The 17,601-nt window shown below is 37.7% G+C and overlaps 1 protein-coding gene across 3 annotated transcripts in view; it reads right to left on the bottom strand.

Annotated features, from left to right (window-relative positions):
- The window catches only part of REV1 (REV1 DNA directed polymerase), a 47,492-nt gene that overhangs the window by 17,536 nt on the left and 12,355 nt on the right, over window positions 1–17,601 (bottom strand). For all 3 annotated transcript variants that reach the window (XM_070943358.1, XM_070943360.1, XM_070943359.1), the window contains 4 exons: window positions 12,206–12,891; window positions 11,752–11,859; window positions 10,659–10,775; window positions 313–433 (listed from right to left, as the gene is read on the bottom strand). In XM_070943358.1, coding sequence (XP_070799459.1) covers window positions 313–433; window positions 10,659–10,775; window positions 11,752–11,859; window positions 12,206–12,891 — 1,032 coding nt within the window. The remainder of the gene's footprint in view (window positions 1–312; window positions 434–10,658; window positions 10,776–11,751; window positions 11,860–12,205; window positions 12,892–17,601) is intronic.

The raw sequence follows: 17,601 nt of genomic DNA, 5'->3' as shown, positions 1-17,601 counted from the left end.
AATCATAAATTAATGAAATTAAAATAATTATCTTACATGAAGCATATTAAGTAGTTAAGAAACTATTTCATTCTATTTTTTAAATTCAATTATTTATGTTACATAATATAGTGGCAAATATATACCTTAACTCACAAAGTATAATATTCCCACTGTAACTTGCACAGCTAAAGCTCAGGTCTTCCTACAAATGTGTCAGAATATTTAAAAAATGCTTTAATAAGCAACCAACTAAATAAATATGCTTTATCTATTTAAAGAGAAAGACTGTATTCTGCAACCTCCAACTGACAAGAAATAATTTTCTCTTACCTGGCTTCATAACTGCAAGATGCAATTTCTGCCATTGATGACACAGAAACACTAAAATCACTTTTACTCAATTCGGCAGAATCTTGATTATCATCATCTGTTAAGTCAGCATCATCAATATCTATTTGAAAATAATTTTATTAAGTCATTATTTACATTTTAAATTGAATTTGATTTTCAATAATTAAAAAGTTACCTAAGAAAAATATTTTGTATATGTAGAAATCTGCAACAGGGTATAATCTTAATGTACTTTAAAACTTGATAATTGATCCTTCCTTCCCTTCTTTCCTTCCTTCCCTTCATCTCCTTCCTTCCTTCCTCCCTCCCTCCCTCCGTCCATCCCCATTAACAAATCAAATAATTTACAGACTATATAACAAACCAATGCCCAATAAAATACACATTGCAGAATGCAGATCAATTTGATAGTTTTTGATATCAGTCTTCATATTTAATGTACTATATTTGTACAGATTAGTATGTCTCACTGTAGGAAATTCAGAAGATATGTTTGACAGCAAATGCCATTGCAAATACTATTAGACAAACCTACTTATTACTTATGAGAATTCCATGCATACGGAATCTTTTGCATGCTGCTGCTGGCTATATCCAAACAAAAATCTGTCAATTAACTCTGCAACCAGTAATAGCAATAGCAATAGCAATAGCAATAGCAATAGCAATAGCAATAGCACCTAGATCTATATACTGCTTCACAGTGTTTTACAGTCCTAAGTGGTTTACAAAGTCAGCATATTGCCTCCAACAATCTGGGTCCTCATTTTACCAACCTCAGAAGGATGGAAGGCTAAATCCACCTGGAGCCTGTGAGAATCGAACTACTGGCAGCAGAATTAGCGACAATACTGCATTCTAACCATGCAGCATTTTTAATTTCCCACAATTGTTTTTCTGTGGCAGGACTCAAATTGTTACTATCTTAGTTATTGTTAAGAAAGAAATGTTTATAAATTTACTCATTTTAAGCCTGGTTATATAAACTAATCTGCACCATTTTACAAATTAATTTGGTGTAAACTTTATAACATTTAACTAGATCTACTTCCAAACAGGCATGTAAAGGATTGTGACATTATAACAAATATTGTAGAGTTTGAAATAACAAACTTTCTTCTTGAAATGAGAAAAATTCTTTCCCCTTTTGAATGGGAAAAAAAACCCCATTCTTTAAAAAATGATATACATATTAATCCAAAGGACTTTTAAAAATCTTAATGAAAATGGAAATAAACCTAGTATGTGTTATTAAAATAGAATCACAAAAATATGCCAGTTTCATAGGTAATGCACATCCACTTAAGCATGCTAGTAAGTCAGAATGTTTCAATTATTTGCTTTGATAGTATGATTTATATCTTAGTCATTATTTCTCCCAAATATATTTTATAAAGCCCAATTTCTGCCCAAATTAGGCAGAATTATGGAGAACATTGGCTCTTGTAATGAACTGCATACCAAGTATGAATAAAAAGGAATAGTCCAGTACTATAACATGCAAAAACAAGGGAAGTTTCTATTCTTATATAGGTAAATATTGTGAGAAGCATGCACACTTATAATTACTTCTTGCTAGAAAAATGTAATAGATGCAAATATTCCTCCTCCATTTCCTGCCTCATGAAAAGTACAAAGGAAGTCCTACTCTAGCATTCTAATATTTTTTAGAAGAAAAAAATATGGTAATTTGGATTATTTTACACATAAACACACACCATGAAGAGTTGTGTTTTCTCCTCTTCAGTACTTCTGAAGGTTGCAAAAAAAATACAGAACGACTTGAATGTGAAATTTATGGTGCACTTATTTTCACAAATGGTATTCAAGATAAAGAATGTAGTGGATGAGAAAGGTGGGAGACAGAACATGGACAAGCTGCTATCTTTGATAGTTCATCACTATCATTCGGATGGCAGTGTCATTCAAGTTGTCCAACATATCTGCAAGTGCAAATTAGAGCAAATTATGCCCTGAACAACAAGAACAATGTCCTTAGTCCATCTGTTTCTCTGCCCTGGCATTAGATGATGTCATCATCTTGTCTATCTTCATGACTTCGATGGGCTCCTCCACAGTGCAGCACAGCAGATCCCCCCTTAAGTTGATGAAGTCACTTCATGTAATTCAGGGGCAATGGAAGACACATTTTTCTCACTGGAAGGCAAGGTAGAGAACCTCTCATCAAAAGTTGGGAAACTAGACAGACGCATGGTGAATGTGGAGCAACGGATGGAGAAATCAGAGGCCAGGACCAAGTCTGTGAAAAAGAAATCGCTGAGAATAAATCTGTATCTAAAGTGTGATAAAAAAAAATTGTTGCTCTCTAGAATGAGAATTGAAGATATTGGGCTTGAGAATATTGGCAGATGTGGATAAGACAATAACTCATTCTTTATGTACGTTTAATTCCTTCTGTCTTTGTGTCAGATTTTGTCAACACATTATAATTATTGTACCTGCCCTTAAAGATATACTCCAAGATAGAAGTAGAGAAGAATGCCATCAAATGTAGAATAATGCAATTGATGTATAAAAACTATTAAAGATTGAATCCTGGATCTCTTTATGAAAATCAATTTGTCCAAAAAGAGGCAATATAAGCAAGGACAATCCTCAGTGAATAAGCAGGTAGTAAAGATGGAGCTGATGTTGCAGATACCTGAATCAAGTTACACTAAGAAATTCACTGACCCTTAAAACAACTTTATCTAGTAGATTGTAGAGAAGATCACCAGAACAAAAGTATGGAGAATATGAGGTACTGATAAATGATATTTGTTCTCTATAAGAACATGATTAGTCATGTGTAATAAATTAAGGGTTAGATTTCATTCACACTTACACATGAATGAACTCTGTTGTATGTAGATGATTTATTAGAGTGGAATTCATCAGTACGCTAAACACATTTGAACATCTGCCCATCCAAAGCTTTTATTTTGTTTCAGTGCCTACCATCCTATATAACATATATTGCCAATCAAGTATTCCACAGTGCAATAAATTCTTGAATTTCTCACTTTTCTCTAACAGGTAGCAAGCTAAAATACCTGCAAGTAAATACACACTGCAAAAAAATGCAGGCATTGTGAAAAAATATGCAGTTAAAAAATTGAATTATCTACCTGCAAAAGATTAAAAAAAAACCACCACGATTCTATTTGCCTAGAAAAGAAAAAAACCTATGAGCCTAAATTATAAATAATCTTATTCTCCACTATATGAATGGGGAGAGATAATCTTAATTTTTTCTTTTCTTTCTTGGAAATGCAAACCTTATGTAAGTTTATAAAACAGCATGCATCACCATGGAAATCCTTTGGTATACAAGAATTTTTGAACAATACAGGACATTTTGTTCAATTTTATAACGTGGAGCCTGTTAACTCAGAAATGAACTATTTCTGACCCTACATTATTAAGATAAAACAAACTTTATGTCTTCTATGATAGAATTTATTCAATAAGATGAATAAAAATGGAAATCCAGGTAGAGTGGGGCTTTTGTGGCACTACAAAGATTATACTATATTAATTATGCCAGACACTAGCTCAAGGTGGTATTTGCCAAAATGAAAAGGAATCTATTCTAAGACAAGGTACAATAGAATCACAGAAATCTCTAAGGTTCAGAGAGACACAAACATATTTCACTGTTTGGTTAGTTTGCTCAAATATTAAAATTGACTCTTATCTATTTATTTATAATAGATATAGGGCTGTCCATCTTAAATAGAATAACTCTGGGCAGCTCACAGCATATAAAAGTGACAATTTTTTTTAAAAAAGCATCATGCACAAGCAAGTCACCATAACACTCCTACCCCAAATATACATGAACTGGATTCAGTTCCCATCCGAGCCCAATGCCTGGGTGAAGAGCCAGGTCTTAATGGTCTTCAGCCTTCCAGATGTCTAAGAGAATAAGGGACTTCTGGATCTCAGGGAGGCTTTTTTATAGGGCAGCATCTGCTACAGAGAAATCCAGCCTTCAAACTCCTGCCAGATGACATAACAGAGAGGGTGCTCACCCTATATTTGATCTTTGGGAGAGGAAAACACCCTCAGTGTGAGACAGTCCTGTAAGTAAACTGGATCCATGCTTTATAAGACTTCAAAGGTGGTAATATCTTGAATTGCACCTGGAAAGAAAATGTTTGGGCAGTTTGCCCATAATATGTAGTTGAAGTGCAGTAATTGAAGTGTTGCAGATCCACTATTACAGAGAGTCCATACAAGAACAGTCCATTCCAAGACTCTTAATGCATGTTCACTTCAGGCCATGACTAACGCCTCTAGAAAAGCATGTACTAGCGCTAAAGGAATATTGATGAGTTCCCCCTAAAACCCCACTGGGTCTATCAGTCTCCTGGGGTGAGATTATCAAATTAGCACTTCTTCCTTGCAATGGACAGGTTCAAGAACTTCAGGACCACAGGAAGTAATCTGTCCATGGCAAGAGACTGATGTAACATCCATCAACACCTAATCATATTCCAATGTCCCATAACAACAATAACAAAATCAAATGTGGTACTTTCTTAAGTCATTTTTGACTCTGGGAGAAGAATACAGAATGATGTCCCAAGGACTATCAATTTAGGGACATTTATTGCCATTTCAATCACAGAATCAAGAAGTTCAAGTAGGAATACTGTTACATAGAAGGGAGGGAGGGAGGCAAGCAGTCTTGGCTAACTCTTGAGACCCAAATTCACAAACAAGGCTTCATATGTCTGCTGTAGCATCTTTCAGGGCTAACAGAAACTCCCAATAACAACAGCGGTATCGCCATCCATCCTGGACTCATGGCTGATACTGCGAGACTGATACTGGTGCTAGCCTCAAGCTCACACAAGCAAATGTGAGCTTGAGGCTATGCGGGTTTGCTGTAGCAAGGTGTCAAGACTGACTCAAATTTTCAACTATATTCTGTTCTGCTTGCAGCTTGACAAAGAATATGGTGGTGGTGGATTGGAATGCAAGAGTGAGGAGAATGGCATCCAAGCATCATTGGTTCCCATGAGACATTACTCCCCCCCCCCAGGACACCCAGAGCAGATGTCACAGCATGGCTGGCTGGTTCTCACAACAAAATGAATAGAAGTGATTGGTGGACATAATGGACTATGGGTGACCTGTGGGGAAAGGGGGAATAATTATGCATGCTTTTGTGCAGGAAGCCAGAGCTGGTCTGCTTCTTCTGTGCCAATGTGGATTTATTCAGTAAAGTTTATACTCTTGGTAAAAATAATACCTCAGGAGTTTCTTTTTCTGGATTTCCCAACTGGACAGTTGACATTAAACCAGCTCTTATGGATAGCTGGCACTGCTGGTACTTGCCTCAGTGCTGGGGCTTGAGATATGCTGGCACTGCTGGGGCTTGAGGTAACCAGTGCTGCTGGGGTTTGAGGTCAGTACTGGGGTTGAAACTAGTTGGCATTGCTGAGGCTTGCTGCAGCACTGGGCTTGCTATAGCACTCTGGCTGGTGCTGGGCCTGAAATAGAGAGCTGAAGCAGTGGTAGCAGATTGAGACTGCTGAAGGCTACCACCACTGAGAAGTGCTGCCTCATGTCTTATGCTGAGGCAAGCCCAACAATTCCTAGTGCCCACCCACAGCACCTACCCCAGTTGACCCATAGATCTCACATGCTGCTCTGCTTGCCTGGAGGTTCTGCCTCTTCCCACATCATAGTCACAGAAGGTCTTAACTTAACGGTCCGCATAACAGCAACCGGGACTGCCCGAATTTCAGTCACTAAACAGTGAAGTCATTAGATATCATGCTTTAGGACTTAGTGATGGGATGGAAATCCTGGTCCCAATTGCCATTGTAACCCAAGGATTATCTGTATTTTCAATAGAATTGGCTGGAAAAAACTATGAAATGTTTATTTTATTGCTCAAAATAAAATCCTTAAAATATAAATTGTTACCAGCTTTACTAAAAGCAAAACATTTAGATCTAGTGAAGAACTATAAAAATATGAATATGACAGCTGAAATCTGGCTGCACAGTTTTCCATCATTTTCAATTTTGAACAAGGCACATTCAATGTAAATACTGTAAAACAAAGAATACCTCCAAAAGTTCCAAATGCAGAAAAAACAAAACAAAGCAAATACTGGAATATCTTTGACATGTGATGTGGCCCTGCCTGTATAATACTATCATCCCTTAACAGCCAAAAAACAAACAAACAAACAAACAAACAAAAAACAATTATTGCAGCTTTTGTTTACATAACACTTTCTACTCTTGCCTTGAAGATCTCAAGTACATATCTTGCAATAGATCATACAGTTTTGAGATTAGATAATATCAAATAAAATTGCTATCATATAATTTGTTATCATCTTGCTTCTATATTTACAACACTGAAAAAATGGAAAATTTCTGTCTTGGATGAAGCTTGACTTTGCTATTAGATATTTCTTATTTTAAAAAATATCTAAACTCACTAATTGTACAAAGAAAAAAGCTATAAGATTTATTGATAGAAAAACATAAAAAAGCAAGTGGCCATGCTAGATCATATCATCTAGCATTCAATTTTAACAAGGTTTCCAAAAAGTTAATTTGAAAATATGAAAACAGGCCTTCTGAAGTGTTTGTTCTTAACACCTGGCATTCAAAGATATATTGAATCTAGTTATGTAGGGTAATGGTAATTGATATACACATTCTGCAGAAAAGTAGTTTAATCCACAGTTGAATTCATTTAAATTAGTGCCATCTTCTGGCAGCTGTGTTCATAAATAAATCATTCTGTGATGTTGTGGTTTTATTGCCTTCTATAGCTTGGTACATGAGGGGAAAAAAGAGGCTGTGTGGATCTGGATGGGGAGGAACAGGCTCAAGCTCAACCCTTCCAAGACTGAGTGGCTGTGGCTCCCAGCATCCCGATATAGTCAGTTGACTCCATCACTGACTATTGGGGGCGAGTCTTTGGCCCCCACAGAAAGGGCTCACAATCTGGGAGTCCTCCTGGATATGCAGCTGTCCTTGGAGGAACATCTGACGGCTCTAACCTTTTATCAGGTTCGCCTGATCGCCAGTTGCGGCCCTTTCTTGATCGGAATTCCCTGTGCACAGTCACTCACGCCCTCGTCACCTCTCGCCTTGACTACTGCAACGCTCTCTACATGGGGCTCCCCTTGAAGGGCACCCGGAGGATCCAGCTGGTCCAGAACGCAGCAGCGCGGGTAGACGGGAGCAGCATGGCGCTCCCATGTAACACCGCTCCTGCGCGAGCTGTACTGGCTCCCGGTGGTGCGCTTCAAGGTGTTGGTTATCACCTTTAAAGCGCTCCATGGCATAGGGCCGTGATGGCGAACCTATGGCATGCGTGCCACAGGTGGCACGCGTAGCCATATTAGTGGGCATGCCAGCTCAGCTCTGGGGCGCCTGCGCGCGCCGGCCAGCTGATTTTAGGGCCTTCTGGGCCCACCAGAAGTAGGGAAACAGGCTGTTTCCTGCCTCTGGAGGGCCTGGGGGGGGGGGGGGGGAAGGCCCGTTTTGTTTTTCTTACCTAGCTCCAGATCATCTCTGTGTATCTGGGAATGGCAAAAACAGCCTTTCCCACTTCCTTGGAGGCCCTATGGAGGCTCAAAGGGCCCATTTCCCCACTCCCAGTGGGACAGGAAGTGATGTTTTTTCCTGTCCCCAGCCTCCAGAGACTCCTAGAGAGGCTCCTAGAGACTCCTAGAGAGGTTCTGGAGGCTGGGGACAGCAAAAAATGTCACTTCCTGTCCCACCGGGAGTTGGGAAATGGGCTTTTTCAGCCTCCGTAGGGCCTCCAAGGGAGTGGGAAAGGCTGTTTTCGCCGTTCCCAGATACACAGAAAGGATCTGGAACCAGGTAAGAAAGAAAAACGGGCCTACCAGGCCATCATGTGCCAGGAGCAGGGGGGGGAGGGGGTTGCGCACACATGCGCATGGGCATGTGCGCATGCGCCCCCCGCCCCCTCTCCTGGCACGTGATGGCAAAAAGGTTAGCCATCACTGGCATAGGGCATGGCTATCTTCGAGACCGCCTGCTGCTACCGACGACCTCCCATCGACCCATGCGCTCTCACAGAGAGGGCCTCCTCAGGGTACCATCAGCCAAACAATGTAGGCTGGTGATCCCCAGGGGGAGAGCCTTCTCTGTGGGGGCACCTACCCTCTGGAATCAGTTGCCCCCAGAGATAAGGAGAATCCAAGACCTCAGTGCCTTCCGCGGTACCCTTAAAACCCACTTTTTCCAGCAAGCCGGGCTGGCTTAAGAAGAAATTTTTAAATTTTTAAAATGTTTTAATTGGTTGTGATTTTTAAATTTTTGGGCCAAATTTATATATATTTTAATTGTTCTTAATATTTGTAGTTCATGTTCTTAATTCTGGCTGTGCACCGCCCTGAGTCCTTAGGGAGAAGGGCGGTATATAAATTGAATAAATAAATAAATAAATAAATAAATAAATAAATAGATAGATAGATAGATAGATAGATAGATAGATAGATAGATAGATAGATAGCCTTGAACCTTAATTTTTCTCTATACTATCCAAGGTTCAACAGATATTGTATAGGAAGAGGACTGATCCGCAAACCTGGATATTGTTTCTAGTTTCTACTAAAGAACAAATATGCAAATATGTTTTAAAGGCAGGTCACATTTTTCTTTTCATTTTTTTCTAGATATTTTGCTGATCTGAAAGTTCTTGGAAGCTTAAAAGCTTGTACACTATTTTGTACACTTTAGATTGATCTAATAAACATCATGATAGTAATTTATAATTTAATTTTCTTTTAACTGTCAATGTCCATTGATTTTATTATCTTCACAGAATGATCTTGTATGACCCGCTAATTTATGTCTAATTACAAATAATCAAAAAATAATAGAGATAACCACCTTTTTTGCATAGATGTAAGGTATAGATTGTACACCTGCATTCTTGCCTAATCCAATATACACAGGAACACTTATACATGTTCTAGCAATAGAATATCCCTAGTATGATGATGTTACTTCATTGAGATACTCCTCTAAGATCTGAGTGATGCTGTCATGATTTCATTCTAATGAATGGAGGCCAAGGGGGCAAGAATGGAGAAAAATGGGCTTTAGTCCTACCAAGATTGAGTGGCTATGAGTTTTGATCCTCTCTGATCCTGGATCAAAAGGTTTTCTAATATTATTTCTATAAAGAGTTACATCCCCCATTCAAAACCAGTGCATAATGTGGGGACTTTTCCTGAATTTACAGTTCTTGCTTGAGAAGCAGGTGGCGACTGGGGCCAGGAGAACCTTTGCACAATTCCAGTTTTGTGTTAATTGGGAGGCCTGGTCAGGATCTCTCATACCTTAGTTGTCTCTGGCCAGATTACTGCAATGTATTCACTGCAGATGAATGTATTCTGTATTCTGCATACTGCAATGTATTCCTTCATCCAGAAGCTGCACTGGATCAAAATGCAGTATAGGTAGTTATAAATGTGGAAACTCTTACTACTTTCAAGCTACACTATCTCCCTTAGGCAATTCAGGGTGCTAATAATCACCTATAAAGTCCTACAGGGTACATGTTTCGGTGGTTTGCAGAACCACCTATGATTATTTTCTGCCAATCCTGCATGTTTAACAAGATGGGCATACTCTAGGTCCCTTCCTTGAAGCAATGTCATCTGATGGAAGTTAGGAGTGCCTTTTCTGTTGCAGTGCTTGGTCTTTGGACAACTCCTCCAGCCATCTGAAATTCAATTGGCCCAACATTGTCAATCTTCAGGAAGGCTTTAAAACCTATTTTCTTTGGGAGATGGAATGTATACTAATGACTGTAACTGTGTGCCATTAGTATATCAATTTGTTTTGCTTTGTTTTCTTGATATTTTTGGTTTTAATTGTAATTTGTTTTTTTTTCTTTGATTTTATTGATGTACATAGTTCAGAGTCATGACATGCATGCTAAGCAGCCATATAAATGTTTTAAGCAAATAATATGGGTGACACAACAATCTATCAATCTGGAAACATCCATAGTTATCCTTCATGGACTGTGATATTTTGTCTAAAGCATGGCTATTGCTACTGGAAGTTCCCACTATGAATTTTCTTTCTTTCTAAGGGAAGCATTCTCATTGATAGTAGCATAATTGAAAATAGTTCTACACCTCTATTTTTTTCAAAATGGATGGTATATTTTCATACAGTTTTAAAAATACAACACATTTATTTAAAAGTATATTATAATATTATAGTAATTTGGGTAGTATAAATGACAAATCCACAAATTCAATAGTATTTATTTTTGCAATTTCAAAAACTACAGATTTGTACCTGTTCTGCCTTTCAACAATTTATTCTGATAATATTGCCTTTCCAGTTGTGGATTTGCACCAGGACGTAACAAAGCTTGTCCTGATCCTCGGTTACTTGTAACAGCCACTGGTTTTCCTGCAAATTACAATTAAAACGTAAGACATATCACACTTTATCCATTTTTACAAAACTGAAAATATTCCATTTGTTTCTATTTTATAGATCTCAATTATTCATTTTAGTATTATTTAGAAAATTTATATGGCTGCCAAACCTGTGAGAAATTCAAAAATTATTATAAAAACAGCAACATACACTGAAAAAAAGTAATAGGATACAAGATCCAATTCACAAGTTCCCCAAACGCATATGTCTACTAATTGTCTGTCCTTTTCCAGAGGGAAAAGTCAGATTTTCATAGCTTTCTAGAAAGCTGGCAGGTTCATAATCTCTTGGGGAGGCTGTTCAATATGGTAAGGGTAGAAGTAGAGAAGACACATCTGCTGGGTCCTGAAGGCAAATTATTTCATAGAAGAGACTGGAACATACTCACCATGTCAAATCTGGTTAAATGGATAGAAACTACAGTATTTGAAGCGAAGTGGTTCCATAAGTAATCTATTCTTGCACGTGTGTGGCTTTAAATGTGATAATTGAATTGCTACTGGAAGCTAGTGCAACTTATGCATAACGCTGTGCCATGGGTAAATCTAGATTCTCTCAGTATTGTGTGTGCCACTACACTCTGGACTAGTTAATGGTTCCATATACTTTTTAAGAGCAGCTCTATGTACAGGATGTTGTATTAATACAATCAGGAAATGTCTGTGGTTGACAGTGATCAAAATCTCCTGATCCAGCAACAAGAGTAACTGACTCACACAATGGAGAACCAAAGGTACAAGTACAGGTTAGGCAAAACCTGGCTCAAAAAACAATAACTGTGAGAAGGACCTTGGAGTCCTTAGTGGATGATCACTTAAACATGAACCAGCAGTGTGTGGCATAGATACCTATTAAGTATCTATGTAACAATAGACTTTGAACATTCATTTTTTAAAAAAATGAACATCTATTTAAATGAATATATGATTTAGATATTAATACGAACCTTTTAGGTCTGGTCTATCTCGGATACCAACTGATACAAAGAAGCAGTCCATATCCACATGCATTATGCAACATTGATGTTTGGCTGAATTCAAGAAGGATATACTATCTAGTAAAAGAATAGTAAACAGACAATTTAATTCTGGCTAAACAACTATCCATTGTTTTTAGTAAAATTAAAAATTTAACCTTAAAACTTATCTCTTGATTCTTCATTACCTTTTAGTAAAATATAAAAGAAACATCAAACTGCAGAAAACTTCAAATTGCCTAACATCTCCCACCTTATCTTCAGTTACCTTTTTATGCCATACACACCAATTCTGAAATATTTATATTTTGACCAAAACAACCATACCAAGGAGAAATATAGCTAACCAAAATATCAATTATTTCACTGAAAAACATGTGTGTGACAACTTTTTAAATATAATTTTTAATTTTTTTTTTTTTACCTAAGTCAGCTTTATTTATTGAAGATTGTCCTGCTTTCATTTTTTTCAATTTTTCTCTTCCTGGGAAGCTAGCATTATTTTGTTTCTGTAGTGTGTTGATAAACTCTGTAAATTCACATTTCCACGTAGATATATGATGCAATCTTGAACGAGAGTAAAAGTCTGAAATGAAATTGCCATTAGAAGGTTTGGACAAAGGTGAATTATCTTCCTTACTAGGAGCAGGTACTGAAGTAGTGCTTTTTGTGCTTGAAGGCCCCTTAACATTATAGTGATGAGCACCGTTTATTTTAATATTACTGTGCAAAGATGAAAAAGATGAATTATTCATAGTCCTGTGCACATTTCTTAAAAGTTCAGTATTTCTGTTGCTTTGTTGCAAATGTTGCGTAGAGCAGTCTCTAAAATCAGTGCTTTCTTTCAATTCTTCTTGCACAGGAGACAGTCTACTTATAACACTTTTGTCAAAGTGTAGCAAACCATCCTGCATCTTTAAGGCACTGTTGGAACTATGACTATGTCCATTAAAAATGGAAACGTCTTTCTGATGTATTCCATTCTGTTTGCTTCTGGAAAGAGCTTGCTCCAAGTCCAAGAATCTTGTAGTTTCAGCTTCTTTCTTTGATTTACTCACTCCATTTGTTTTCATTTCATTCTCTCCTTCATGCTTCTTTACTAGACTATTTCTAAAATCATGAACATGGATAAAACAAATACATAAGACAAAGGTTAAATGATTTCCTCTTTTTGTTGTAATCCTTTTATATGAAGTCTAATAACTGAACTCAGTAGAACTTGTGTAATATTTTCTACACTGAAGGATTTTCCAAATATTTTAATTTTCTTATACATTTGTCATGCTTTCAATATATTTATTTTATTTATTTTATTTTATTTTTATTAAATTTCTATATCACCCTTCTCCCGAAGGACTCAGGGCGGTATACAGCCAGAAATAAAACCATGACAGTATAAAAATTAAAAACAATTTAAAACAATTAAATCAATTGGCCAAAAATTCTAATAAAAAAACTCATTAAAATAGTAAAAATATTATTATTATTTAGGCCAGCCCTGCTTGTTGGAATAGTAATGTTTTTAGGGCGCGACGAAAGGTACGCAGGTCGGGAATCCTACGAATCTCTGGGGGCAGCTCATTCCAGAGGGTGGGAGCCCCCACAGAGAATGCTCTCCCCCTGGGGGGTCGTCAGCCGACATTGTCTAACTGACAGCACCTGGAAGAGCCCCTCTCTGTGGGAGGTACCGGTCGATGAGAGGCTATTGGTGGCAGAATGCAGTTTCGTAGATACACAGGGCATGTGTACATTATACTGTACACATTTTCTTTCATCACCTAGTCATAAATGGAATATTACATAAATATTAGCAGCACTGACATTAAAAATCTTACAAGCCTATATTTTATGATTCCAAGAATTCAGACTGACATACAAACTCACTGGTATAACTAGCTATTTGATACATTCAGATCTAAGTGTACCCATTCTATTGCTAAATAGGACATTTGACAGATACTGCTCTATTCCCTGAACTGTCATTTGCTATAGATTAAAGAAAGTAAGTCCAAGATTTAATTATTTGGTGCATTCTCTAAACCTCAATGTAAAATTAGAGATCTTTCCCAGTATTCTGGCATGAGTAAAGAAAATGTAAGGAAAAGCATTCAACAAAGGACGGGCTCAACTGAACATGGGTTAGAGTTACTACCGTATTAAGGTCTACATTGTGGCAGTAAGGGTAGCAAAGCAGCAATACTTCTCCATTCTTATTGCATCTGCAGATTGCTTCCCTACAGCTCTGTTTCAGGTATGGATCCTCGTAAGGGATTAACTCTAATCTTTTGCAGGTTGTGTGGAGGAATTTGCAAATTTGTGGATAAAGCTGCTCAAATTCACACCTAGTTGGACTCTGACCTTGTCACAGGTCTAGAAGAGATGTTTGAGAAAGAGTCATACCCAGTTATCTGGCAATGGTTTGAATCTGTTGGACCTGAGGAAGTGGACGGGTCCTTAGGATTGTGAGCTCAGTCTCCTTTAATTCCATGCACTTAGTTTAGAAGTGTGACATGAGAGCAAAAGAGAATTAGATGCAAAAATAATTTATCTCAATATCTATACCAATATTGTCAGGTCATGGTTTGTTGTAGCCGTAATAGGTGGATGATAATGATGATGATGATTGTCACCTCTGTTGTTTGTATTTTCAATGGCACCACTAACTAGCATTTTGAACAAGACAAACTGTGGCTATGAATTGGCTAAAAAAGGGACTGAAAATTTCCCATTTGCTCTACATGGATGATTTAAAATTGGAAAAAGAAAAGCTGAATTGAGCTCACTGCTGAAAAGCACTGAGGAGTTTAGCAGAGTCATTGAAATGCAGTTTGGCATTGACAAATGTGCAACAATTGCTGTTAAGGCAGGAAAAATTCTTGAAGAAGATGTATTTGAACGGAGAGCTGATAAAAGCAAAACACTAGAAGAAAGGTAAAAGTACTTAGGAGTTTTGGAAGCTTCTGACCTGTTGCACAACGAAGTCAAGAAAGCTACTTCAACAAAATACATAAAGACAGTCCTGAAAATCTTGAGATCAAAGGAAATATCTTGAGATCAGAGGAAATATCATAAAGGCAATTAACACATGGGCAATATGTAATACAATACTCAGCTGGAGTAATTGATTGGACTCAGCTAGAACTTGATTAGTTGGATTGAAAGACAAGAAAACTAATGACAGTGCACCATGCTCTGCACCCAAAAAGTGACATTGATTTATTGTACTTGCCTAGATCTCAGGGTGGCAGAGGACTCTTACAGGGGAAACAAACTGTGGAAGAGGAAAAACATGGCTTAAATGACTACATAAAAAAAGCAAAAGAGCCTCTGCTGAAGGAGGTGAACAAGGGAAATCTCTTGAAAATAATGAGATTGAAAGCAGAATAAGGAAACAATTGAACATCAAGTTTCTAACTGGTTAATAGAAGCATATGAACAGTCAATACATGAAGGACATTGAAGGAAGGGCAGATACAAAGCTAACACAGAGATGGTTGAGATCAGGGGAGCTGAAGAAAGAAACAGAAGGCTTCATTTTGGCTGCCCAAGAACAAGCCCTGCAGACCAATTCCATGAAAGCAAAAATTCAACATGTCAGTAACAATAGTAAATGTCGCTTATGCAACGAGAAAGATGAAACAGTTTATCACCTTATCAGTAAAGTCTCACAAACTGATTATCTACAATGGTATGATCGAGTTGTCAAAATCATATATTGGAAGCTTTGCCAGAAGTTTGGGTTCGAATGATGCAAAAATTACTGGGAAGAACAAATCGACAAAGTTCTTGAAAATGAACAGGTCAAGATCTTGTGGGACTTTTGAATTCAAACACAGACAGACAGACAGACGTCTGACATCATTTTTGTGGAAAAGAAAGGAGTCTGGTTCATTGATATTGCAATACCAGGTGATGCGCGAATCGAAGAGAAAAACTAGAAAAAATAACAAAACACAGCGATCTGCAAATTGAAGTTGAGCAATTGTGGAGGAAGAAATCAATGGTTGTACCAATAGTAATAGGAGTCCTTAGAGCAGTACCCAAAGGGTTGCCTGCATACATGAAAATTTTGAACTTATCAGATTTGACTATTCTGACTTTGCAAAAAACCACCTTGCCCGAAACTACCTATATACTCAGACGTTACCTTAACAGCTCTCAAGTCCTTGGTTTTGAATCAAATTGAAGATTAAATCTTAAATACTTCTTTATTTGTTTATTATAGTTGTTGTTGTTATTCTATCAGAATGGTTATGGCAAACCAAAATGCTGACATCTGCATGATGACATTGTAATGCATATCCTACTCCTGTGAATTTGTATCCTAACAATTGGTTTCATCATTATTCACTCATCCCTTGACTGCCTGATTCTATACAACAATAAGCCATAATGATAGCTTACAAACTAAAGTGTCTCAAATTATGCATTAAGCCCAAATCAAACATATTCTATTATGGTTTCGTGCAGCGGTCCCCTTTATGGCTTAGCAGCCTGGCTGGGGGGGGGGGGAGAGGGGAAGTGGGTCGTGTGAGTAATGGGCTGGCGCATGAGCATGTATTTCACTCACAGAAAAGTCTTTGGGATGCGGTTTCATGCTCCTTCAGGCTTCTCCACGCCAAAAATGTTTGCAAAAGAACGTAAGGCCTGAAGCAGCGCGAAATTGCTCCCCCAAAGCCTTTCATCTATTTACAAAAGCTTTTAATGCTGAGAAAAAAGCCTTTGGAGGTGTAGTCTCATGCTTCTTCAGACTCACTGGGGCTGCCCAACATCCCAAAAACAGGTTGGGTGTCCTGGGCAGGCAGCCTCGGTGAGTCAGCAAAGCTGAGCAGGGCATACTTGTCACGCTCAAGTTACTGGTATTGAATTATTCAGTAAAGCCCTTCATCATCTGATATCTGAACTTACAGAATTGCCTACTCTAATCAAAATTGAGCCAGTTCACATCTTATAGAAAGTTGCTAGTGGTCCCCCAGTTTTACTAGCTTAGGTTAGATAGCACTGTTTTTCTTTGGCAGCACCACTACTTTGGAATGGCCTTCCTTTGGAGATCAGTCTTGTTCCTTCTCTGTTGTCTTTCAGGGAGTTCCTGAAAACTGAATTATTTCTTTGTCTGTCTGTCTGTCTGTCCTTCCACCCATCCATCCACCCACCTACCGAGAGATAGATGATAGATGGACAGACAGACAGCTAGATGGCTCAAGGTTGATTCAGCATTCCATCCTTCTGAGGTCAATAAAATGAGGACCCAGATTGTTGGGGACAATAGACTGATTCTGTATGCTTAGAGAAGGCTGTTAAGTACTATGAAGCCTAAATGCTTTTGCTATCTATCTATCTTTCTTGCCATTTATGTGTTTTTATACTGGATGTTTTGTTACTGTACTGTATAACTTGGAAGTCTTTTGACTGAGATGGGGTTTAATAAATAATAAATAGCTTCTAAATAGCAGAGAAATTAGCAAGAGACATCATGACTGGGGCATGGATGACTGAACAGCTGTTGAATGGTTTGTAGAAATCAAGATATGAATAAAAAGATAAAGGTAAAGGTTTCCCAGGCAGAAATGAAGACACTAGGGGGCGGTGCTCATCTCCATTTGTTAGCCGAGGAAGCCAGCATTGTCCGAAGACATTTCTGTGGTCATATGGCCAGCATGTTTATACACTATACACCAAGATGCACTGCAACAAATCTATAATAGTGCAAAGAATCCACTTTATATATGTATCAAATTAGGTTTTTATGTATACTTATCTAAAAAAATCTTTAATATGACTGCATTTGAAAGTAGCTTAATTTAGAAAACAAAAAAGTAA

Source organism: Pituophis catenifer, unplaced genomic scaffold, assembly GCF_029215685.1.
Source record: "Pituophis catenifer annectens isolate HBS135680 unplaced genomic scaffold, rPitCat1.0.hap2 SCAF_4, whole genome shotgun sequence".
NCBI classification, from domain to species: Eukaryota; Metazoa; Chordata; class Lepidosauria; order Squamata; family Colubridae; genus Pituophis; species Pituophis catenifer.
Note: the sequence above shows the minus strand (reverse complement) of the source record. Positions and strands in the feature narration are given on the sequence as shown.